General features: G+C 43.5%; 2 protein-coding genes across 2 annotated transcripts in view; one reads left to right on the plus strand and one right to left on the minus strand.

Annotated features, from left to right (window-relative positions):
- Nucleotides 1–560: 560 nt before the first annotated feature.
- LOC122415262 (uncharacterized) lies at nucleotides 561–6,678 on the minus strand. The gene is made up of 15 exons (XM_043427246.1): nucleotides 6,669–6,678; nucleotides 6,384–6,556; nucleotides 6,065–6,313; nucleotides 5,742–5,952; nucleotides 5,400–5,614; nucleotides 5,059–5,256; nucleotides 4,787–4,928; nucleotides 4,514–4,654; nucleotides 2,499–2,668; nucleotides 2,200–2,382; nucleotides 1,910–2,120; nucleotides 1,498–1,712; nucleotides 1,149–1,331; nucleotides 881–1,022; nucleotides 561–791 (listed from the first exon to the last, which is right to left on the minus strand). Exons 1-15 carry the CDS (start codon nucleotides 6,676–6,678, stop codon nucleotides 658–660), a joined length of 2,577 nt encoding a protein of 858 aa, XP_043283181.1. The 3' UTR covers nucleotides 561–657.
- A 7,571-nt stretch (nucleotides 6,679–14,249) lies between these two features.
- Slip1 (SLo interacting protein 1) overlaps nucleotides 14,250–23,841 on the plus strand; it is a 129,401-nt gene continuing 119,809 nt past the window's right edge. Inside the window, exon 1 of the mRNA XM_043426017.1 lies at nucleotides 14,250–15,925. Coding sequence (XP_043281952.1) covers nucleotides 15,905–15,925 — 21 coding nt within the window. The 5' untranslated portion in view covers nucleotides 14,250–15,904. The remainder of the gene's footprint in view (nucleotides 15,926–23,841) is intronic.

Genomic DNA, 23,841 nt, shown 5'->3' on the forward strand with positions numbered 1-23,841 from the left:
TTTCGCCATAGCCTTGGACTTTATTCGAATGCTTTTCTGTTTTCAATTTTTTCTTATTTACGAAGATTTTCTTCAAAATAGTTTTCATCTGGGCGCGAAGTACGTTTTATTTTTTAGCAACGAGTTTTTTTTTCGCTTGAAAACAAATTTTGTGCCTTGCTGCGACGCGCAGTGCTTGCTGCGTTGTTTTTCTCCGCAGGTTCCACAACACTGCATAGGGAATCATAATAATTTTATTGCTTCGTGAATCCGATCATCCGAGTCCAAATTTCGTTAAGTTTATGGTATTGGCAGCGTTCAATAAAAGAGCCATTTTCTAAATGAATTCTCGCAGAGACCACACACCGGGGTTAACATTTAAAGCCAGGAAAATTTTAAGTGTCTAGAACTTCGAAATTCTTTCCTTCAATTTGGCCATTATTCTATAATAAAACTTGATTTTTAAATTTTTTAAATTATTTCAATCGCTTACTAAGGAATTTTTTATTCACGACTGTTTTATTGATCATTTTTTTTTCTTCGTACAAAATGTAAAAGGGCGATCAGCCGAGACCGGGTTTTTTAATCACATTTCGTCTTCGGCCGCTTCGTCGATTCAGAGGTTTCGCGCGAGCCCAAGCTCCGTTATCGAGTGACAGTCAAGATTTTCTCTTCGTCTCACCCGGTGAAACGGGCGGTGAAGATGTTCACAGGATTCTTGTTCGTTGTAGCGATGATTGCGACGAAACAACGGTTGACGATGAAGGGGAGATATTTTGGTCCACTGGTCGATCGAGTTCCGAAAATCGCGCCTGAAAACGTGAATTCGTCGATTAGAAGACGAGAAGGAAATATGGGGATGCCTCCTCAGTGAAACCGAGCTCGATCAAAGCGCTTTTACCCGTCGCTGCAGCAGCCTCGGTGCCTTCTTCGTCGATCTCTATCACAGCTTTCTGAATAATTTTCTTTATAAAAATCCTCGGGAACTGGACGATTCCGGTGAAGTCTGCGTTGTCCGGATCGAACAAATTTCCCATCTCCATCTGTCAAAACGCAGGAAATAACTCAGATTAGCAACTTCTTTATTCTCGTGCAGCAATGGAATTGACACTCTGGCAAAATCGCACGACGAAGCACAGCTTTTTTTTATAATAAAGCACCGTACTCACTCGTGTCAACGGTTCTTTCAGCTGAATCCCACTTTCGAGTTTTATTTTCGGTAACTGAATGTTCACGAGTCTCTCTTTACCGCGCTGAATGAGTTTGCGGAGTCTGATTTTGTGGAAGTTCGCCTCCAGGTAGCCGAGACCGTTGATCTCGTCAGGGAGCAAGACGAACATGCTGACGTTGCTCTGCGTGCAGAAATATTTAAGTTCGAATGTTTTCTCTCCTCAGCCTCTCCCAAGCTTCTTGAAGTTCGTTCACGTTTTTTGACTCAGTTTCACCCTCCGAATCGAAAGTTACTTTTGGAGTCGAGAGAGCCGCGTTTTCATTTTTCATCGCGAATAAATGATTTACCTGGTACGGAAGTTGGATGAATTTTGCCTTCACTTCCGGGTATTCCCCGTAAGGAATGTTGTGGATTGCTGTCATACTGAGCGCTTGCTTCGTCGTTCCGTCCTCGCGGTAAAACATCGACTCGGCAGTCTGTTCACGGTTGAATTGTTTCAACCATTTTGCCTTGAAGTAGACGGCGCTCGTGAGAACCAAGCTCGTACCGTCGTCGAGATCCTCTGCAAAAAGTCGTCAATTTTTCATCTTTCATTCGAATTTCAGAAACTTTCCGCGGCGGTTCTTCCAGGCGGATTCCGGACGGAAATCATGCGGGAAAGTCCGCTGAATGGATCGATCCGCTCTTCGACGATTGCTTCGAAATCCGAGGACTGTGGCGTTCGACGGATTCGAGAAGATTGGGAGCGAGCGGCCTTACCTGGAGTGACGATTTCCGGGATCCAGTATCGCGTCTTCTCCTTGGACCAATCGTTTATGACTTTGGTGGCCTCGGCCGGCTTGCTAAAATCGACTGTCTCGACCGACGAGCCAAAAGTCTTTTTCGTCGCTCCAACGAATTCGGGATCGGGCTGAATCCTCGAAGAAACGAATGCGCCGTTCGCTACGTAGAGCGTCACGTCTTTGAAGCTCTGCAATTTTTGGCAGCAATGAAAAACTCGTGCTGCGCAGCGAGTTCGGAAAGAAACGTTCGGTTCGAAGCACACTCACGTTCAGCTGATCGACGACCGTTTGGAGCCCGACTTTCCGGACGTTTTCGACGCAAGGGAGTCCCAGAGCCTTGAGAAATACGTTTTCGGTGGATGTTCGAGCCCCGAACGATGCCATCGACAGAGTGAGCCCAGCACCGAGCGGCGAGATGACGAAACCGGCCCGATCGTTCGCCGCTACTTGCTGCATCGCCCAAACGACATAAATTTCGTTAAATCGTCGATTTTATTAAACAAAATCGAAGCAGAAACTCCGAGAGTTCGAAGCAACGCGTTCATCGCTCAGTGAAAATCGCGTACCTGAACCAATCTGCCCGAGAATTTGGCCGCCCCGTTGGTCACTTGGCTCACGGCTATTTGCCTGAGCAGCGAGCTCGCTCCATAAGTGAATTTCGATTGATCGTTCTGCGATGGGCTCCCCGTCGCCAGGGTCGTGCTGCTCGCCAGTACGAAGATCGTCAACGAGAGAACTGTTGAGAAGAGCGAAAACGATGAAATTTTAATTGCTGCTGCGGCTTCCAAAACTTCGTTCACCCAAAATCGCTAGGCCGAGAGCCAAAAAACCTTCAACGGTTTCAACAACTACTCACGCGAACGCATTTTGCGGAATGAATTACCCAGCCGATGTTTGCAGCGTTCACGACTGTCGTGAGTGAAAGTTCAAGCCGAAGTGAGACGGAAATTAAGCGAGGATTCCCTTTATAACTGAATCACGAAAGCGTGCAATACGCGCGCTCGATCGGAAGTAAGAAAAGAGAGGGCAAACAACGAGACACTTTCGAGTGCGAGGAGCAATATTGTGCTAACTGCGTCGCTCCCTCGCATTATTGTAACAAGTGCGATTCCCAATGAAACCCAATGTTTTCCGACTCGTTTCATGTTTGTTTGTGTTTTGGCTTTTTATCGCGATGATCCGGATTCTCGTTGTCTGCTGCATCCGCACATCTCGATAGCGCCGTACCATCGTCGATGCGAACGTAGGAAATTCATTCTCAGGCATCGTTTCCTCGCGACGACTGGACCAAGGATCCAAAAAGACAATTCCAACTTGAAGAATTTCGGAGTCGAAGCTTTCTCTGACAGATTCGAATGTGGATTTTTCCCACATTTTCTCATCGGATTCTTAGCATCAGAGCCGACCAGAGGCCCTCGGTAAGTTCTCTCTACTGAGCCTGGTGGCTGGTGGAGTTTTTTTTTTTATCACCCGGTCACCCATCCGAGCATTGTCCTCACCGGAGGCTGCTCAACTTGTACTGATTTTATTTGTTTGAACGACGATCTTTTATGAATATTTTAATTGTTTTTATTTTATATTAATTTCCGAAACTCACCAATTACGTTCGTACAGCATTTCGTGCGCGCAGACAGGCATACGATTCAACACGTACATTCAAATATGAAGATTTAAGGGGCGACAGTAGGGTGTTACACCTTTTTTTGAAAACTCTTTCAAAATAATCCTGAGTTCGTATAATAAACCAGTGGAATTTTTATTTGAATCTTATAACACCGAAAAGTGTTTTAAAAACTATTTTTTACTTATAATTTTCAATTTTTTTTCGATTTGTACTCTTTGCTTTCACAAAACCGTCTTCCATGATGCGATTTTAATAAAATTAATGATAAAAGTCCACAAACGTACATAATAACTTGTAAAATCTCAAAATAACACAGCGAGAGCACGATAAGAATCTAGATTGTTTACTATCGGAGTGACGTCACGTTGGAATCCAATATGGCGGATGGCCTTTTAGACATTTGAAAAACAGATGGAAAAGGACGATTTTTAAAATTGAATTATAAACATTTACATTGAATTTTTATGAATAAACATTGACGTTTCCCGTTTACTTTTTACGAAATCTATCACAAACGTGCATTTTTATATATTTTATTACATGCTGTAAAATACCCTACAGTCTAATTTTGTCTACAAAAGTAATCATTTTGCTTGTCTTTTGCTCTTTCTCCTGATCCGGGGACACCTCAAGCTCGTACAATTATTGTGGGATTCGGGTGGCCACTCCGACATCCGAAATATTTGTTTAGCGATGGTGGCCGTTGTCTCGGAGCTCTTGGACGAATTCGTCTTATCGTGACTTGAAATAACTCGTGGCAAGCGTTTCTTGTATAAATTTATTTATCAGTTGCAACGTCCCAAACCACCTTGGGGCTTTTACATCGCTGATGTGGATTTTCATAAAATACAATTGATGCCGATGAGACGAAGCGAGTTTATTTGGACTCGATGATTTTCGTAGAATTTTGGTGATTTCGTGGGTCGCCCTGAGCGGGGCTGAGTCACGAGATGGTTCAGTCTTCTTGGCCGGTGAACCGAGCAGTGAAGACGTTCAGAGGGTTCTCGTCGGTCGTCGCAATGATGGCGTAGAACGGACGGTCCGCTATGAAGTCGGTGGACTTTGATCCCCGATTCATTCTCAAAGTGAAGAAAGAAGCTGCAAGCGAGAAGAGAAAATATTGAGACTTTTCGACGATCGAGAAAACCGCAAGTGCCTAAAATCCTCTTGCCAATGACAAGTTTTTGTAAGAATATTCCTTGTCGGATGATGCACGACGAGAATTCTCACCAGTGGCCGATGCAGCTTCGCTCCCTTTTTCGTTTATTTCGATGAAAACTTTCTGCACTATTTTGTCCAAACCAAGACGAGGCGTGTCGACGATTCCCGAGAAGTCTGCTGTGGAAGGATCGAACAGATCGCCCATATTCATCTGCAAAAAAAGACCAGTGAAGCATGAACTTGCAACCACGGGTTTTTGAATGAGGAGCCTGAGAAAATGACATCGAAGAGAATATCGTGCGTGCGCGAACTTTCTTCGATCCTAAGCTCCGATTACTCACTCGTTTCAGGGGCTCTTTCAGCTCGATTTCACTCTGAATCGTGAATTTCGGTAGCCGGAGATTGATTTGCTGAGGTCTTCCACGTTGAATTAGGTTTTTTACGTTGATGCGGTGGAAGTTCGCTTCGAGATGGGCGAGCCCGTCGATTTCATTGGGAAGTATGACGAACATGCTCATTCCTCGGGTACCCTTTTCCTTCTGTGCGTGTACACAAATGACGCTTGAAATTATTTTTTGACCTCGAATCTCTGGGTACGAAAGTCCCACAGATTTTTCGGACTTCGAAAGTGTTTCGAGCATTGAAAATATCAAGAAACTTGAAAGAATATTTCAATATGAACCTTGTACGGAAGCTCGACGAAGGCGGCGTCCACTTCCGGGTATTGCCCATAACTCAAAGTGTGGCGCGCGTTCATACTGAGCACTTGCTTCACCGTGCCGTCCTCGAGGTTGAACGGAGCCTCGAACGTGCCGAAATCGTTGAATTTTTTCAACCACTCGCCCTTGAAGTAGACCGCGTTCACGAGGACCAAGCCGGTGTTCTCGTCGAGCTCGTCTACGAGCAAAATTCGTGCAATGTTTAAAGCTTCTCATTCAACGTCGAATTTCCTCTCGAAAATGTGCGTAAAATCGGCGTCGAGAGGGAGAAACGGCGGCTGGGCGGGCCGGAGAAACGATCTTACTTGCGTTAACGATTTTGCTGATGCGGCTGTTCGTCGCCATTTCGCACCATCCGTTAATGAGGTTGCTCGCTTTTACCGATTCACTGAAATCGACGCTCTGCACCGGGGAACGGAAGACCTTCGAGATCGCTTCGACGAAACGGGCTTTTGGCTCGATCGCTGAAGAAACGAATGCGCTCGTCGCCACGTGGAGCTCCACCGCTTTGTAACTCTGCAAATCATTTTCAGCTGCTAATCGAGACACTCTCGGGCATCGGCGATCGAGCCACGACCCAGACCGAGCGACCGAGGTCACAAAGTACGCAGAAAACTTCGAAACTTACGTTCAATTGATCGACGACTGTCCGGAAGCCGATTTGGCTAATATCCTCGAGCAGGGACAGACCGAGAGCGTTGTACAGAAGCCACAACGTATTACCTTTCGCTCCGAAAGATGCCATCGACAAGGCGAAGGTAGCACCGAGCGGCGAACTGACCAGATTCTTTCGATGGTCCTTCGCGATTTCCTGCATCGAGAAAAACCAGTTGAACAAAATTTCTCCATTTTTTGGCTCAATTCGAGCTTTCCTCTGCTGGAAATGCAACCGCATAAAAGTCTCTCGTAAACCCGGGACCGAACGGATCGTTCGGTCGGACTGGTACCTGGACCAATTCCCCTGAGAAGTGAGCTGCGCCGCTGGAAACTTTTTCAACCGCCAAAAGCTTCAACGCCGAATTCGTCAAATACGTTACATCCGATTCGTCGACGTTTGGCGTCGACGATTGCGCCGCCGAAGCAGTGGCGACCCCGACGATCAGGATCCTGAACAAAATCACTGGCGGAGAGAACAAAGTTTATGAGTACGTGGATTGGCACGAGCGTGCGGAGAAAATTGAAAGATTTCGGTAAATATCGAGGGATTTTCATCGAGTCGGATCGTTACTCACGTGGATGCATTTTGGATGCAGTTTCTTCAATCGAACGGAACAAAAACGAGATGAAAATGAGGCTTTTCACCAAAACATTCGGTCGGAAGCTTCCTCGGAGAAACTTTCAACTCGTTTGACTCGAAAACGTGGAAAAAATCTGCCTATAAATGCCTCGGGTTACTGCCCAGAAGATCGAGAAGGCATCGACGAAGGGACGGCGAACAATGGGAAAACGAAACACTCGTCGATAATTTGTAACAACGTGCTCTACTTTCCATTTCTCGCGTGCTCGCACCGCTCCGTGGATTTGGGTTTGTTGAAACAAGTTCAATTGGTGTCTACGAAATTTTCGAAATTTGTCGTTTTACCCCAATTACGATAGGCGACGATATTTTTTCTCGGTTTCTCGTTTCGTAACCCAAGTTTCAACATCGGAAGCTCGACTTTCGGAGAGAATTTTTAGCCGCACTTCGTTCGTTTTGTGATTTCGAAGCGGTTCGATCGAAGAATTGGAAAGTCCAATTTGATCGCGTGCTGGACGACGTGAATTCCGTCGAAATGTTTCCTTCTCGTTTCGAATTCCAGGAGATATTACGTGCGAGGCTAAATTGGAGGGGTCGGTGGAAAAGAAGACGGTAAATGTGGGGCTCGTTTTTGCAAATGACGAGGATGATGAAGGGCGGAGAAGCAGACGAGGACGCGGTGTGTACCGAAGATGGTGTCAAGACAATTTTTCCCTTTTTATCTTTGAGAAACTGAAACTCGGCGAGGCTCATTTAAGAGACAACTTTTCAGATAGATTGACGTTTTGTAAGCCGCCTCTTTATTTCCTGCTTCTGAGGAACGAGCCTCGTCAAAGCTCGCCGTTCCCCGCGCTCTTTTTCTCTCTGTGAGAGAGTCTCTCGCTGCGAAGCAGACTCGTTTGCCAGCGATCATCGAGGTCTGCTTTATTCGCCCGGTAAACTTGATGAGCAGCCTGGGGAAAAGTCTCTCAACTCGAACCCGAGGGGCAAAGCGGGGCTCAAAAGTCGAGAGGTCAGCTAGCCAGCGGTTCGTTTGGAGTTCACGCCGATAAAGAAAAATGTTTACCTGCTACCACGCGTGGACAATGTCACACGCTCTATTTTCATCATCCGAACTCAATAAAACCTCCGCGCGTTTTCGCGCTCATGAAACGTTCCAAAATTTGCGAAGACAACATTTTATTTCTTGACAAATCCAACATTTTCTCAATCGAAAACATTTTTTACCAAAAAATTACTATTTTCCCTCATTTCTTCCATTTTTCTAACTAACCTCACAAAGAAATGCTTTTCTAGCAAAAATCTGGAATTGGATACGCGGGGAAAACGGATTCGTTTTGTATGGTGAGGAACACATCATTTTTCAAGAATTTTCCAAGTACTCGGCCACCGATTACAAACAGCATAGTATTTTTTGAATTTTCCAATTTTCTTCTCCCTTCGATTCTAAACAGCTTTATGCGTGTATAGCAAAAAGTGATGCACGTTATATTTCGTATTGTTTTCGAGTGTTATTCATCGTGTCAGGCCAGCACTTACAATAAGTGGAAATTTATTGTAAACCACAAATTTTCACTATCAGCAATGTAAATTCTATCATAAATACACGAATGAACACCGAATTCCTGTGATATTTTACCATGAATATAATTTTTTTTTCAGGCTTGCACGAGCATACTTATCAAAATAATATAAACATTTGAATTGATTGAAAACATTTTTTACTGTGCTTATAGAGAAAAAGACTCTTGAGTCTTTATTATATTATACATAATAATTATTAATAATTATAAATAAAAATAAGTAATAACTACTTATTACTAAATCGACCAATCTCGAGTAAAGATACACGGCCGCTCTGCCTACCAAATTTTTTTATTACTGTTCTTCGAATTAATGCTGCAAAATTCAGTCCCCGAGATACTATATTTTTATAGCACTCTCGAATTTTCGGCCTCTTTTCCGCGTACGCAAGTATTGGGCCAATAAAACGTGTCGCTCTTTCCATAGATCAAATGAGGAAAACAAAGTAGAGTAAAAACCTCGTGGAATATGACAGGAAGTAAACATTGATTTAGCCTTTTTTTGAGGACGCAAAATTCAGGTGTTTTTCTGTTGAACGATTGTGTAATCAGTCGTAATATTTCACTACGGAAATTGGGTCGTAGCCGCATCTATTGAGAAAGCTCTAATAATTTTATCGCTTCGATGGAGTCGATAAGAAATTTCTTATCGAAAAAATTGCCTCAATTATTAGTAGAGGAATGAATTGAAAGAGAAAAAAATGTCTTATTTCCGTTATAATAATCGAGTGAATCGTGAGTGCTAGAGAAACACTTGAGAAAACATTACAGCGACGAACAAGTAAATTAACTTCTGATCCGACGTTTTTATTGATTCGAAAAATGAGGATAAAATCGATAGCGCAATTGCGAAAGTTCCGAACGCGGTTTTCGTCGTTTTAGAAGCTCGAGGGAAGCGATCGACTTTGAAAATTTGCATTAATTCGAAGTTCTATCCACGATAGTGAAAAGACCAATACTCATACCTTTTATTCGAAAGACTCAACAGTCTTTTTCTCTATAAGCATAGTAAAAAATGTTTTCAGCCACTTGGAATATTTATATTGTAAAGTATGCTCGGGCAGCCCTGAAAAAAAAAACTCTATGTATGCTAAAATGTCTATGAATTTACTATCTATGAATTTACTAATTTACCAAATTTGTGATTTACAATACATTTCGACTTATCAGTAAGTGCTGACATGATGAATAACACTCGAAAACAAAACGAAATATAGTTCTCGCACGTGCATCATTTTTTGCTACCCACATAAAGCTGTGTTTAGAGTTGAAGGGATGAAAAATTGGAAAATTCAAAAAATACTATGCTGCTTGTAATCGGTGCCTGAAACTTTTAAAATTCTTGAAAAATCATGTAGGGGAGACCGGGGCAAAACGGGATACCCGAAAAATGAGAGAAATTTTTTTGTCTTTTATTTTTCAATTTTTATACTCGTCCGAAAAGAACATGAAACATATTTTTTCCAAACTATCTTATTTTTTATTGGATTTTGATTTTTTTTTCCAAAAAATTCGTTTTTTTCAAATTCTCTTTTTTTTACACAATTTCCAAAGTGAAGACGTTTTTGCACAGATATACAAAAAGTATTCGTATATCTGCAATTACTGCTTCGCGGATTACTGTTTACGACAGTATTCGCAGATATGTTTGCGGACCATTCTCATCCACTGAATCCATAATTCAGTGGATAAGGAATACAATTTTTTACAAAATAAACATTGGCAATCTTCGTTATTATTCATATCATTAATTTTAAATTGAATTACAGAGGGTGCGTTCGACGTACGTTAGAGCGCTTTCGACGCTTACAGCGGTAAGTCGGAAGCACTCGGTGCAAAATGCACCCAAGGTGCATTGAATTAAAATCATAGTAAAAAAATTTCACGAGTTTTTGAGAGGTACCCCTTTTTGCCTCGGAATGTTTTTTTTTTTTTTTTTTTTTTTTTTTTAAATTGAGAAGAATTCCAGTAAATTTCTTAGTTTTTGGGATACAAAACGAATTAGTTTTCTCCGTGCAGGAGTGGAAGAGATTGGAAAAAATTGTAAAAGCCTCAAATGAAAAAGCCCTCGGTTTTTGTGGATTTCGTCAAAGTGCCAAAGTCGTTGGCAATCGTAGGAGTTTCGTGTGGATAATTCGGGTCAAATTTTGTCATCCAACCAACGATAAATATCGAAAAATCGAGGGTATTTGAAAAGCTGCTACGCTCGATTGCGTTCCTGTTAATTTGTTTGATATCGGGGCAGCAGGACGCACCTTGAAAGCGGCTCAGGAATCGACGAGTGCGCCGCAGAGCCGAGGAATCGAGCTGATTCTCAAAGTCAAGGTAACAATTGTGAGAATTGTGTGGAAATGAGAGTCAAGAAAAGCACGAGCGATCCGAACTCGTGGAAGGAGATAACGAAAAAAAAAAAAAAAAAAAAAAAAAACGAATTAATAAGAGTCGCGAGACACGCCGCTCTTATCTCGAGCGCGATAACGATTCCATTCGATATCAAACACCGAAGACTCGACAGAAAAACTTTCGGTTCGACTCGTTGATCTCAGTCCAGAAAGAATCACCGTCAGAGTTGCGGCCACGACGAGAGACGCCAATAAGAGTCCCACGGTTTTTCAACGAGCAACGCGCACCAGCGCCGTCTCACACGGTTCGTATCTTCGTTTTATTCAACTCGACGAAATTTTAAATCCGGGCGAAACGGGCGGCCGATGCTCCAAGGTTTTTGGAAACTTATTTTTTTACCACAATTTCGATGCAGTGCGTCGGGATCGGGGCTCTATCGTTTGAAAATTCGAACTGCATTGTGCGAAAATATTCAAAGAAACGGCGAAAAAGAAGAATTTCGAGAAAAATGGAATTCACAGGGAATGAAAAATACGAAAAAAATGGAAAATTTGGAAGGAAAAGGAAGAAATTTCGAAAAAAATGAATATTTGGAAAAAACGAAGATATTTCTTATTTTTAGAAAAAATATACGAAATATTGAGAACACGGGGAAAGAAGAATTTCCCCAATTTTAGTAAAACATCTTTTCTTTCCCCTCCGTTTTATCCGGGCGTCAGAATAAATTTTTTAAGAAAATAAATTTGCGAGAAAAATTGATTGAATTATTAAAAATGCATCTGGTATGATGAACGTTTTTGCCAATTAGAAGCTTCATTTCGCAGCGTCAATCATTTCCAATCATCTCCTTTTCTCGATTTCATCGCACGCGAGTCTCTCCCATTATTTAATTAATAAATCATAATAATCTTAGCATCCCTGCAGATTCGCTTGAATCGCGAAGTTGAAGGAGGTTCGAGGCCTTTGATACAATTTTCATCCCGTCGCGAGTATAAAGGGATGAAAGTAGAAGGAGCAGGGGGAGGATGCACGAGGTAAGAGCGAGGCATATTAACGATAATGAGAAATTGCTGGGAGATAAGTAAAATAAGATCGCATATGTGCGTGTTCGTGTGACGCTGCATTCGAGCAAAGGGTAATATCGTCGAAGATGCAACTTGCTTTTCAAGGGAGTTTTACAGGAAAAGGAAAGGGGTAAGTAAGCCTGTGCGGCTTCGAATGCACGAGCCCTTCCACGCGAGTTTTCCTTCCGAGAACAAAATTTTATCCACATTTTTTCCTGCAAAACACGATGCAAAATTGGGAGCGCAACGTTTGGGGAAAAAAATTTGGAGCTCCACGAGAATGATTTAATTGGATTTTTAAAGTGCTTTTCAAACGGACTTTTAACGCTTTTAAATCACTTTTCGAGGTCTCGTAATATTGTGAAGTTCCAAAAGAAAAATAAATAATAGAAAAAAAATGTCATATGCAAACAAGATAATGGTAAAATGTTGAGGAGCAGGAACGGTGGGCCAATAGAAAAATGGCGAGGTTTTTAAGAATTCAAGTTCCACGTGAAAAAGCTCATATGTATATGTGATTTAGCATGTCCACGAACGACGAAAAGGTAAAGCAGCTTGAAAGGGCTCGGCGCAGATCACAGAGTCGCGCTAATTAAAAAAGACCCGTGCGCGCCGATGTCTTGTTCCCTCTCGCTCCTGCCTGGCCTTTTTCCGTAGTATTTCGTTTCTTCGATGCGTACGTCGCGAAGCAAAAGAAAAGTGTTGGTGCGTATAACACACGTAAATACGGGGGCTCGCAGCAGCAGCAGGCACGATGCGCGATGGACAAAAAGACGAAAAGAAGAAAAAGGTGGACGCGTTGGTTAGAGAAAAAGAAAAGAAAAAAATGAATGGAAAATAAAAAAGATCGAGAGACTCGAGCGACTCGAGCCTCTTGTCCTGGGTGTAAAAGCTCACTGCGCGTGTGTGTGAAAGATAAAAAAATACGCAGAGATATCGCACGTCATTCTAACCCCTCGACGTCGTTCCCCAACTCTTAATTCCTTTTCTTCAATTCATTTTGTTTACTCAATTTGTCATTAATCTGAATATTCGTTCCTTTCGATTTATCATTATACCAACCACATATTGTGTCCAAACAAAATTATCCGTTTATGTTCCGCAGAGTTTCAAATTAATGTTGATGTAAAACGATTTAAAAAACCCGAAGATTGACAAGATTGTAATAAAATCGACACTGCTCTTTGTACACTTTCGATATCACAATAAAAATTCAATCCAAAAGTCTTGGTTTCGAATTTATCGTTTGCAGGTTATAAGTACGCGCGAGTGTAACCAAGTAACCGCCGCCCGGTGTAAACCTAACCTAAAACCACGTCGCGACGTCGCGTTTAGCACTCGCCCAGCTGGACGATCCTCCTTCGTGTGTAATACGAAAAGCAGAACGATTGAAAAAGTGATAAAAAACGAAATAATTCATAAACGGTGTTGTCACGTACAGGCGGAATAAAACTTTGGTGAAGATGGATGAAATATATATGACTATGTGTACGGGGAAGGATGCAAGTGCGACGAGACGACTTTTATCCCTCGCTGGCTGCTGCCACGCTCGTAAACAACGCGACGGTTGTTGATTCAGCAAATGCAAGATCGCCTCGGTGCTCATATAGATATATCATTCGGCTGAATGTTTCTACTCTGAATGTATACTTGAGCCACCATTCTCTTTCTCTTTCTCTTTGCAGTACCCCTTTTGGGCTAGGTTCGCGGCGACGGACGCAAGAATCTGTAAAAGGTTTACGACCTTCGCGACCCAGAGCTCCGTGGACTCGTCGTTGTGTTCTATCGTCGTCATTTCTCCCCCACCTCCCACTTCTCTTCACAATTCCTTGTCTCTCCGCTTTTCTCTCTTTCTACGGCTGTTCTACGCGCGTATACCGACGTCTCATCGCGGTCTCCTCGGATCGTTCGTGCTCCGGAGACACTCGCATACAAATACATAAATCCTTTATCCTATCCTCCCGGTCAAGACAACCACCGACTCCGGTTGTGCATCTCACCGGATCCGTTTCATATCCCTGTGTTTTATTTATGGATATGTAGTACATCTCTATTCAACGGCGGTCAATCGCTTTAAAAATACATCAGAGGAGCACAAAAACGTCGGACACGCGTTATTTCAATTTTTGTAGAAATCGAGCTCACCGAGAAAACGAGCTTGACGATCGTTCGAGAAATCAATTTTTTTGAGAAGGATTCTAACCGACTTGAAAAACAAATGGAAGGATATCGCGACGCCGGGATCTTCTTTTGTCACACAAAATGGCGCGAAAAAGTCATCAACAAAAGATGATAAATAATTGAGGCTTAACATAATTACGTGAATACAAAAATTTAATTGCTATTCTACAGAGTCGTAAGTCGGAAAGATTGTATGGATAACACCAATTAAAATATTCGTATATTTATTCTTCACACGTGACAAACGGTAAGAAACGCGAGGAAGAATCCTCGTGGGGATTCTGTCGGACTCGCCGGTTTTGGTCGCGTGCTGTTTGGCGGCGTTCCGATCGCAGAGGGGCGCTTCGCTACTTCGCTGCAGTTTGCAGCCGGAGTGACGACACACGATTCAGTCGGTCCCGTGCCGTCACGCGTGCAAGTAGCAGTAATATTTTCGTTCTCTCCTGCGCTCCCTCGAGCGTTCGGTATCTTGTTGTTCTTCATCGACTGCGCTACGTAAACATAATAATTCGTTGACACGAAGGTAAAAGCCTTTGAAATAATTGCGGAGTAGAAAAAAAATAAATCGAAGGACATTAAAATTAGAGACTTTCGCTGCAGTACAGAATTACGGATTTTTTTTTATTTATCTTTTTAACTTGACCGGTCGAGTTTTAACGAGTTTAAAAATGTGTCAATCCGAATAAAAGCGAATGAAAATATTCCTCGCGACATATTCGTAGACACGAAAACTTTCGCGGTGTTTCGTGTTTACATTTCTCATATTTCCTGAAAAAAACTTTGAGCAGAGATTTTGCAATGAGGAGCGAAGAACATACGAGGAAAATAACTTGAGATAATCGAGCTGTCCGATCGGGTCGTAAAAGATTTTTATACTCGAAACTTTTTCGACAATAGAAAGCGGAAGTCTCGCGAGACGACGAAAAGTGCGCGCGTGGCGACACTGGTCGTGCACGAGGTACGATTAAATTTTCTCACTCGAGAGAAAGATTTTCGGAGAGTCGTGAGAACAAACGGAGCGGCGGGGCGGGCGACAAAAAAAAGAGGAGAAAAGTTTGTACGAAGTTTTGAAGTTTCATTCGGAAGAAATAGAGGTTAGGAAACCTTTTCGCGCGTTCGCTCGGACTTGCCGGTGTTCGTAAAAAAAGTTTATTCCACAAACCGACGTGAGACTCGTCACGCGGTTTTTTGGCTCGAGGACGAAAAATACTGCTTATGAAAAGCTGCCAAAAGGGTAGGTCACCAAAAACGGCGTTGCATGCAAAACATGCATAACCAAGCTGATACTGAAAGTTCGGGAAATTTGTAAATTCGAAAAATAGAGAACAGAGGGCAGTTCGAGAGTTTCGAAGTGCTCAACTTCTATACGACACCGACGTGTCTGCTACATCCGCATAACTATATTTAAAGATAAAAAATAACACGCTCCACGAGAACGTAAACGAAAAAATATAGTAACGAAAAAAAAATAAAACAGTGATCATCGGCGAGCCGGGGAAAGGAATACGAGCGAATAATCATCATAACAGAGTTGGCTAAAAAAAGGCAAAAGGAAAAACAACCAAGGACAAGTGCGAGACTGGTGAAAGAGAGAATAAAAAAATAAAGGAGAAAACGATAGCTGGCAAAGGTGCATTCGAGTCGCGATGGTGACCACCATCGTGAGGCCTTCTCGCTGTGTTTATTCGACGTGAAAACGAGAATCAAATAATAAGAAAAAAGTGCCGACAGCGTGTGTACGTTCTATCGGTCGTCGACACGATCGCTCTCCGTAACGTCGCTTTTTTATCTCATCGCACTCGTCGCGCTGTTTTGGTTTTTCCTCCGAGCAGCCACCAGAAAACGTATTTCGATAGAAACTTTTAACAAACGCCCTCTTTTTCCTCTCGCTAATCCACCGCGTGATTCACACGCTATTTTTTTTCTTGCTCCCAAGTGTTTGTGTTTTTTTCAACCTTCAATTGTGGTGGAATAATCCTTCGGCAGAGAGGACGAACTAACTTGTGCGCTGCACGGACGTGCCATTCTACACGAAGAACCAAAGAGCCTCGTGACGCGAAATGGACTTCGTTATACTCAAGGTAAGTTTAAAAAATTATCAAGTTACAAAAATATTTGACTTTTCCATGGAATTTACGGAAAATCGTTTTTATTATTTATCTTCAAATTGCGATTATCTTTATGGCCGACGCGAAAATTCAGACTCAAGATTCGTTTGTCACCCAACCGAGCAAGGTTTGACGTTTTGACGTTTGAGAGTAAACTGCCCTCAACTCGGAACTTTTAAAACTTTTGAAACTCGAACTTGTTTTGCTTCATTTTTAAATGCTTCTTTTCAATATTTAACGGTTTTTCTTTACATACGCATATTTTGACATTCACACAAATATTGACAAAATCCTTCGATTCGTTCTGAATTCTGATTATATTTCAAAGCTCACATAAATTCTTGATCGATGCCGCAATTATCGAATTCTGTTGAACGTTGTCGATTCAAACGGCACACCACAATTCGTTAATTTTTCTTCAACTTTCATTCGAGTTATCGTGAATTTGAAATGAAAAAATTTCAAATGGCATTAAGTCAGTGAAAAAAATGAAGAAACCTTTCGCTTTTTGTTTTTTAACCTCAAATTAAATTTTCCATCAACAGCAGCCTTGAAACCACATCGAATAATGATAAATACACGTTCAGCTCGCATTTTTAATCGATGAAAAATTTAAACATAGGAATGAAATGTACGAAATAACGAACCTGCAAGATCGAGTCTCATCTCGAGGCTCTAGTTATACGGGTAAGTGAAATAATAACTGTTATTATAAATGATTTCCGCGATAAATAACGATTAAATCGATGGCTTGGGACGGACGCTATTCCTTTATCATCGCGGCATGAACGACGTTCACTGTACTCGAGAAATTCGACTTTTAATATCGAATCACAGCTCCTCGCGACAGCGCAACTGTTCCCACTAACTTTTATCGATCTTTCTCAACTCGAGTTTTGCCTTCAGTCCCAGATCGGCCAATGACGCGCAGATTTTACTTGCGAACGCTAATTTGGCAATCCGAAGAATCCCTTCATTTTCGCGGACCAAAATACACAAGCTTTTCAAACTTTGACATTCGACGGTGAGGACAATAAAAATGTTTTCCAACGCCGAAATCGTTGCAGACCGTTGGCAATAATTTTTCCTCGTCGAAATTTATTATCACTGAGAAAAGTCGGTTCTTCACTGTAAATTTTCTCTTTCTTGAATTTATCGTGCGACTCCTCTCGTAATTTCGACCCGAAGAAGTCAGACTTATTAAAGCCGAACACTCGAAATGCTCGGCACCGACGATTCTATAAATTCTCCATTCTCACAAATGTTCGCCTGTCAAAAATTCTTCTCGCCCCTGCCTTCGATTCGAACGGCGGAATTCCTTTCTCCAACATCTCGACGATTCGCATTCGAAATCGTCGTTTTTTTCAAAACTACAGTTTGTCTCGAATTTTTCGAAAAAGGGCGAGCAGGGGCAGGAATTTAAAAAAATCAACATCATCGACGGTCCAAAGTCGTCGTTCGACAATCCGGTCGATCGGGCGCCTGTTTTCCGGAAATATTATCGCGCATCGTTTCCGGTGGGATCGAAATCCGCCGATTAATGAAATCAAGCGATTCCCAAGCGTTTTCCGTTGCCACTTCGTACGGCAAGCCTCGAAGAGTCGCCTCCGAGGAGAGCAGAAACCCCGAGAAAAGTCGAGGCCTCGCCGAAGACCTGCGAGCGGGCGTCGCTGCACGTGTATTCTACTTTTATTTATTCCCCGGTACAATGGGACGAGGAGCGGTTCAGGTATGCGCTTCCCCGAAAGTTTGACTCGGGGGTTTTCATCTCGATAAATGTGTGGAATTCGAACGGAGACGAACGCGGTTTTCGTCTCGCGTGACACGTGGGACTCGTTCGAAAGGTTATTTCAAGGGAAGAATGAAAAAAAACTGAAAAAGAGGAGCTCGGGTGTTTTTACTTTCACGGGGGTCAATGAAAGTGTGGTTTTTCATCGAAGGTTATTGTCAGCTTTGAGATAAACGCGTGCAGAACCCGCCGCATGAAAGGTTCAACTCCGCCGATCGACTTGGGCACGGAGAGAAAAAATTAAGAATTACTGTGCTGCCATGGCTTTATGGCGCTGAAGTTTCCAACGTTGGAGTCCAGATGATCTGAAAAAACTCTCAAATAATTCCAGTAAATCTCCAATCCTGTTCCCTGCCGAATTTCCAATTCGTTATTTTTCAAGCCACATCAATAATTCGTGAAATAAAAGAATCACGAATTATAAATCTTTTTTCCTTCATTTCGTTGAACACCAACGTTGCAAACTTCAGTTAATTCTGAATGAAAATTTTCGAATTGCTCATTTTGCTGCGACAAAGGTTTAAACTGTCCTATTTTTTCCTGACACAGTTCACCAAGGAAACGTTGTAAAATTTATGTGCACTCGATGACGAACTGCCGAGTCCATCACTCGATGTTGGAGTCCGACGAAGTGATTTGAGAAAAAGTCTCCAATAATTCCAGTAATTCTCCAACTTCGTTCCCTGTCGAATTTACAATTCGTAGTTTTTCAAGCTGCTTCGTGAGATTAAAAATTGGTCAATTGCGACGACGCTGAAGTTTCCAACGTTGGAGTCCAACGAAACGAACGAAAAAAAACGTTTGTGATTCACCAATTTCTTATTTCACGAATCGTTGGTGCAGCTTGAAAAGCTACGAATCGCAAATTTGGCAGGGAACAAAATAGGAGAATTACTGGAATTATTGGAGAGTTTTTTTCCATCATTTCGTCGGACTCCAACGTTGGAAACTTCAGCGTCATCGATTACGAATGTTTTTTTTCCTCCATTTCGTTGGACTCCAACGTTGCAAACTTCGGCTCCGTAAAATTTGAGGAGCTCGAACACAAGCATCGATCATACGCCAAAGTCTTTAGAAGTTTACTATTGTAAATAACAGAATTTCATTCGCGATTGTACGATAATATGCCGGTATTCATGTGTACCGATGCGTATTTATTTATGACGCTGAAGTTTGCAACGTTGGAGTCCAACGAAATGATGTAAAAAAACCCATAATGATTCCAGTAATTCTTCAATTTTGTTACCTGTCGAATTTGAAATTCGTAGTTTTTCAAGCTGCACCGATATTTCGTGTAATAAAAAATAATTGGGGAATTACAAATGTTTTTTTTCCTTCATTTCGTTGGACTCGAACGTTGCAAACTTCAGCGTCGTATTTATTTGGACATCACTCATAAATTTTCATCGAGTCGCTTCACAAAAAATTACTATGCATCTTCGTAAGGATTAATAAATATTACCGAAATAGAAGCCCACTTCTATGGCGCGATAGTAGTTTTTAGTGAAATTTTCTCTCCGTGAGCACAATCGAGCTTCCTTCGTTCACGTTTCTCTTTATTCCTCTACTTAGCTCGAGTTTACACCGAATTTACAGCAATTCAGGCACAAATTGCTCGAGCGAATCGGATAAATGTGAGGCGAGTCGAGTCTCGAGACTTTGCCAGCTTTCTAAGAGGTAGCGAGACTCTGAAAAAGTTGAGAGAAACGGAGAATTAAATTCTCGAAGAAAATTGGGGTTACGTTCCATCCGACCCCGCAGTCAGTCGCGCATATTGATAGATTTCTCGGTCAATTAATGAACGAGCGATTTATCAAGCCCTCGCTGACCGCCTTCCACGGTCCCCACTATTTTTGCTCTCTCTCATTCTCGACCTCTTTCGACCTCGAGTATCTCTTCGCTTTTTTTTACACACAGATGCACACGGTTTTCATTTTTTCTCTCTCTCTCTCTCTCTCTCGTTTTTTCTCTTTTTTTCTTTCATTTTACACACTCGTCCTTAGCTGTTGCTGCTTTTTTTTTCAATTTGACGTTGCGGAGCTCACATGTGACTGCTTAATGAGTTCGTCCGCTGAAAGATGCTTTTCGCTAGACCCAGTTTCGCTTGCGGGGACTTGGAACGACCCCGGCGCACTTGACACCGTCCGATAATAAGTTTCGCGCCGCACGCGTTTACGTGTGTTTTATTCCAGAGTTTTTTCGACGTGCTTTGACCTGGGCGCGACGTCGCTCAGACTCGATTCACTCAGATTAACACTCGCGAATGTAATTTTGTGTTTTTTCTCGCATTGAATCGAAAATCCTGTTCCCGGAAGTCTCATTCGGAGGCGAGCAATCCGCGGCAGTGCAGCGACGAGGCTCGAAAAAGCAGGCGTCGAAAACGTGCACGCGGCAGCCCGCGGGACCTCAAAACTCAACAAAAAGTAACTTTATTATCGGAAAACTCCGTTTTGCGCTCCTCGCTCGTCCGTCGACTCATTTATCCCACCAAAATGTCCCGTTTTCGCGGAAACTCTCGCATCCAATTCCGCGATTGTTGCCGACGAGCATCGGCCAAATCGGGACGAACGAATTGAACGCCAATTCGAACTGGACTCGTTTGAAATGCGTTTCCGCGAGATTTCAGGTAGAAAACTGAAAAGCCCGGAGAAGCAGCGCGCCAGTTTTTTCAAAGCGGTTAGCAAGCCGAAGTCTTGGCATTCGACGACGAGAAAAAAGTCCAAACGAGCGAGAAATTGATGAGAAACTATCGCAAAACGAGGAGGGCCCGTTCGCTGCCTGAAAACGCGCCTTTCCCAGAAAATCTTTGAGCCTGCAAAGGTGTTTTTCACGAAGTATCCAAAAGAGACGAGGCTCCAGAAATTCAGCAATTTGAGAAGCTTTCTCGATCGGTTTCCACCGCTTTTTGTACGCGCTCGCGCTCACGCGAGAGCGTATTTGCGCTTATTCACGCCCGTGTGTGTGCGCAGAAACGTGCGCGAAGTTTCGAGAGAAAGCTTCAACGAGAAGGGAAACTCTGGACCGTTGCACCCCCCATTTAACAAAGTTACACGCCACTGAAGGGTGCCTAACTCTTCCAAATCCATGCGCTCCCGTTTATTTACATAGAAATACGCACACATGTATTTACCCACGAGGAAGAAACGCCCCTGACGATTCTCCTGTCCAAAAATCAGAGGCCCCCCGCGAATTTTCTCGAGGGTCTCCCGCAAGGTCGGCTCGACGGCGGTCCCTTAATTTTCCTTCTCTCTCTGCTCTCCTCCCTTTCTACCGTTTCTCACAGGCCGGTACGAAGCGCAGTGAAGGCGAGAAGAGCGTCAGAGCGCGGCGTCCGAGTTCCAACACTTGCTCCGCGATCTCCAGTGTGTTTTTCGAGCTCCCATTGGGGAGCGTCGTTCGAGGGCAGCAGCCCCCTTTTGGTTGTCGAGCGTCAGCTCGACAGGAAGCACGAAGCCCGAAGATCGTCGAAGAAACGACTTTTTACAAATTCGTAGTGTTTTTTTGAGTCGTTTTGAAGAAAATGAATTTGAGAAAGTTTTCAGCATTTTCGTGTTCTTTTCATTTCTTTTCTTTCTCACTTTTTCACCTTCTCAGCCTCGCGCTCTTCTCAAACTCTCCGTTTCTAGTGTCAGCTCGTTAACGCACACTTTACGAGGTCTCGCGCGCGCGCGCGCGCGCGCGTGTGTGTACGAAACGCGAGCCATTGCGGGGGCACGACGTGCCTGCTACAAAGGGAAACATATTGCAATTACATTCCTCCTCGGATGCACGCACGAACGCAAGTGCCCGCGCGACGCGCTCCCTCGAGACGGTTGTCTGACGTCTGGATTACGGTTATCGAGGCGCTGGCATCCAGCGCGATGAATAACGACGTCGCATTCTCGGAGCGAAAGATTTTTCGCGTGCTTATGCGTGACGAGAGCGGATCGGGCGATCCGCGCCGCTCGGAATCCGGACTCTGCCGAGCTTTTTTCGAGCAGCGCGAAGTCGAATGGAAGCGGAGTAAAAACGGGGGTCGAGCGACCAGTCGCACGTGGCCGCGAGTTCGCACTCCGGCGTTCAACGGAAACTCATCGGTGAAAATCATTTCAGCGCAGAGGCGGGGACGACATTCAGTCGCATCCCGAAAATCCGAAATAATTAACCGCCTTAGATGGGTCCAGCGGTGCCTGAATAAGGCGCTGAAAGTGAAACTCTTTTCAGAAGAGGTGGCAATAGAAATAAACAAAAATCATTTTCCCACGCACTCTTTATTGATATTTAAACTTTGTAAAACAATTTATTTCGTTGTATTTTTGCTCCACGGTCAGCATAATTTCTTCTCGAATGTCGATGATCTGAAAAACGTTAAAAAATTATTGTCAAATAAAGTTGTGGTCCGTCGAGCCGGATTTTTGGAATTGAACAAATTTCGCAATTTACGGGATTTTGTGTCACAAATCTCGCACTTTAATTATCTTCATCAAATTTTCTAATCGCAATTAGAGAAAACAATTTCGAACATTAAGAAAAAAGGACATCGAACGTTGTTTTCTATAACAACGATCGATCGAACTCGGAATTTTCAGAATCGTCAAAAACGCCCAAAACTACAGAGAATAATGATCTGCAAAAAGATCGATATTTTGAGAATTCCGGACGTACGTCAGGCCTTAAAAACAAGGAGGAACAAAAATCTCGGCGATCGCTCCCGCGGACATGTGACAACACACACGAGACATGTGCGCGAATGAGGCGGCCGTTTATAAATAATGAGAACGAGGGAGAAAGGGGGGAGAGGCAAGGAAACGGAGCGCGCGAGGGGGGCTGCCTCGACTTCTCTCTCAATTGGCATCCGCGACAGGACGCCGTTATTACGAAGATGCGACGATGATGATTATATGATTCGATACTCATTGGACCTGACACTTGACAAGCCCCGCATCTGTTTCTCTTTCTCTCCGCGCGCACTTATGCGCCCAGATACATCGGTGCTCGAGTCCGATTCAACGTTCGCTTTATTCCCTGTCGGACTCGGCGACGTCGCTCTCGTCTATCCCATTTTTCATGGCTTCCCTCGGCTATTTCCGTGGCCGTGATTCACCCGATGATTTTCATTATGAATAATATTAGCATTGATCTCGGGAGCCGGAGTCGCGAGTCAAAGTTTCTCCCGCGGAGAAAAGTCGCTCGAAGATCGACGCTCCGCTCTCGTGACTCGTGTCGCCATCGGCATCGCGCGTCAACCGTCGCATTCGCTGTTCCATAATGCGACCATTGTGCTCGGCTCCCCGATACAAAAATCTCTCCTGCAACGCGATATGAGAAGCGTACAATGGAACGTGCGCCACCGCTCGCCGAACAGGAAGGGGCAGCTCAAATAATCGTGATATAATTGCTGCGCGACGGTACGAGTGACCGGCGTGCGCGTCGGAGCTCGCGCCCTCGCCGCAAGCAAACGGTACAACTGTGCAAAGGCGCGCTCGCCTATCTCTCAACAATTAAGGAGAGGCCGAGTTTATATTCTCTGATTTATGTATACTCCCTTCCATACTTCGGGAGAGAAATAGAGGAGAAAAACGGAGAGGAACGTAGCCACAATTCCCCGCGGTGTCACTCGCTTAATTACGATTTCACTCTCCGATAAATCTGATTAAAAGACGTATTCGCAAGTGCCCAAGGGTGTGCCGACCTACACAAGCTTATTCTGACAGCTCCCCCCGCGCTGCCTCGCACACCTTCGCTCCCTCCTCGTTCTTTGTCCTCTCTCTCTCTCTCTCTCTCTCTCTCTCTCTCTCTCGTTTCGTTCTCTCGGGCCGCGTTCTCTCTCCCCCGCAATTTCGAATGACTGCCGTCTCGCTCAGCTTTGCGCAGTGTACATCGCTCGCCAGAATCCCGGGGCCAAAGGGTAATTTAATATACGATGTTCCGTAGCTTCTCGATATCTCTCGTTAGGAGGACGCTGAATTACGAACTACGAATTTGTAGTGGCGTATCAGTGTTAATTTGTTGAGTGTATTACGGTAGCCTCTCGCTCGAGCGAAACATTCAATCGGAGTGTGATTTTTCTCGGATTTGGCGTCGTCACTTTTTCGACTTTTATTCCTCGCCCCTGCTCGCT

This window comes from Venturia canescens, chromosome 8 (genome assembly GCF_019457755.1).
Source record: "Venturia canescens isolate UGA chromosome 8, ASM1945775v1, whole genome shotgun sequence".
Taxonomy (NCBI): Eukaryota; Metazoa; Arthropoda; class Insecta; order Hymenoptera; family Ichneumonidae; genus Venturia; species Venturia canescens.

Bases quoted from the DNA above. Each gene is read 5' to 3' on its own strand.
- LOC122415262 (XM_043427246.1), bottom strand. The intron at 1,713-1,909 runs GTAAGGCCGCTC...GACTTTTTGCAG, and splicing joins CCCGGAAATCGTCACTCCAG to AGGATCTCGACGACGGTACG. The intron at 1,332-1,497 runs GTAAATCATTTA...TTCTGCACGCAG, and splicing joins TCATCCAACTTCCGTACCAG to AGCAACGTCAGCATGTTCGT.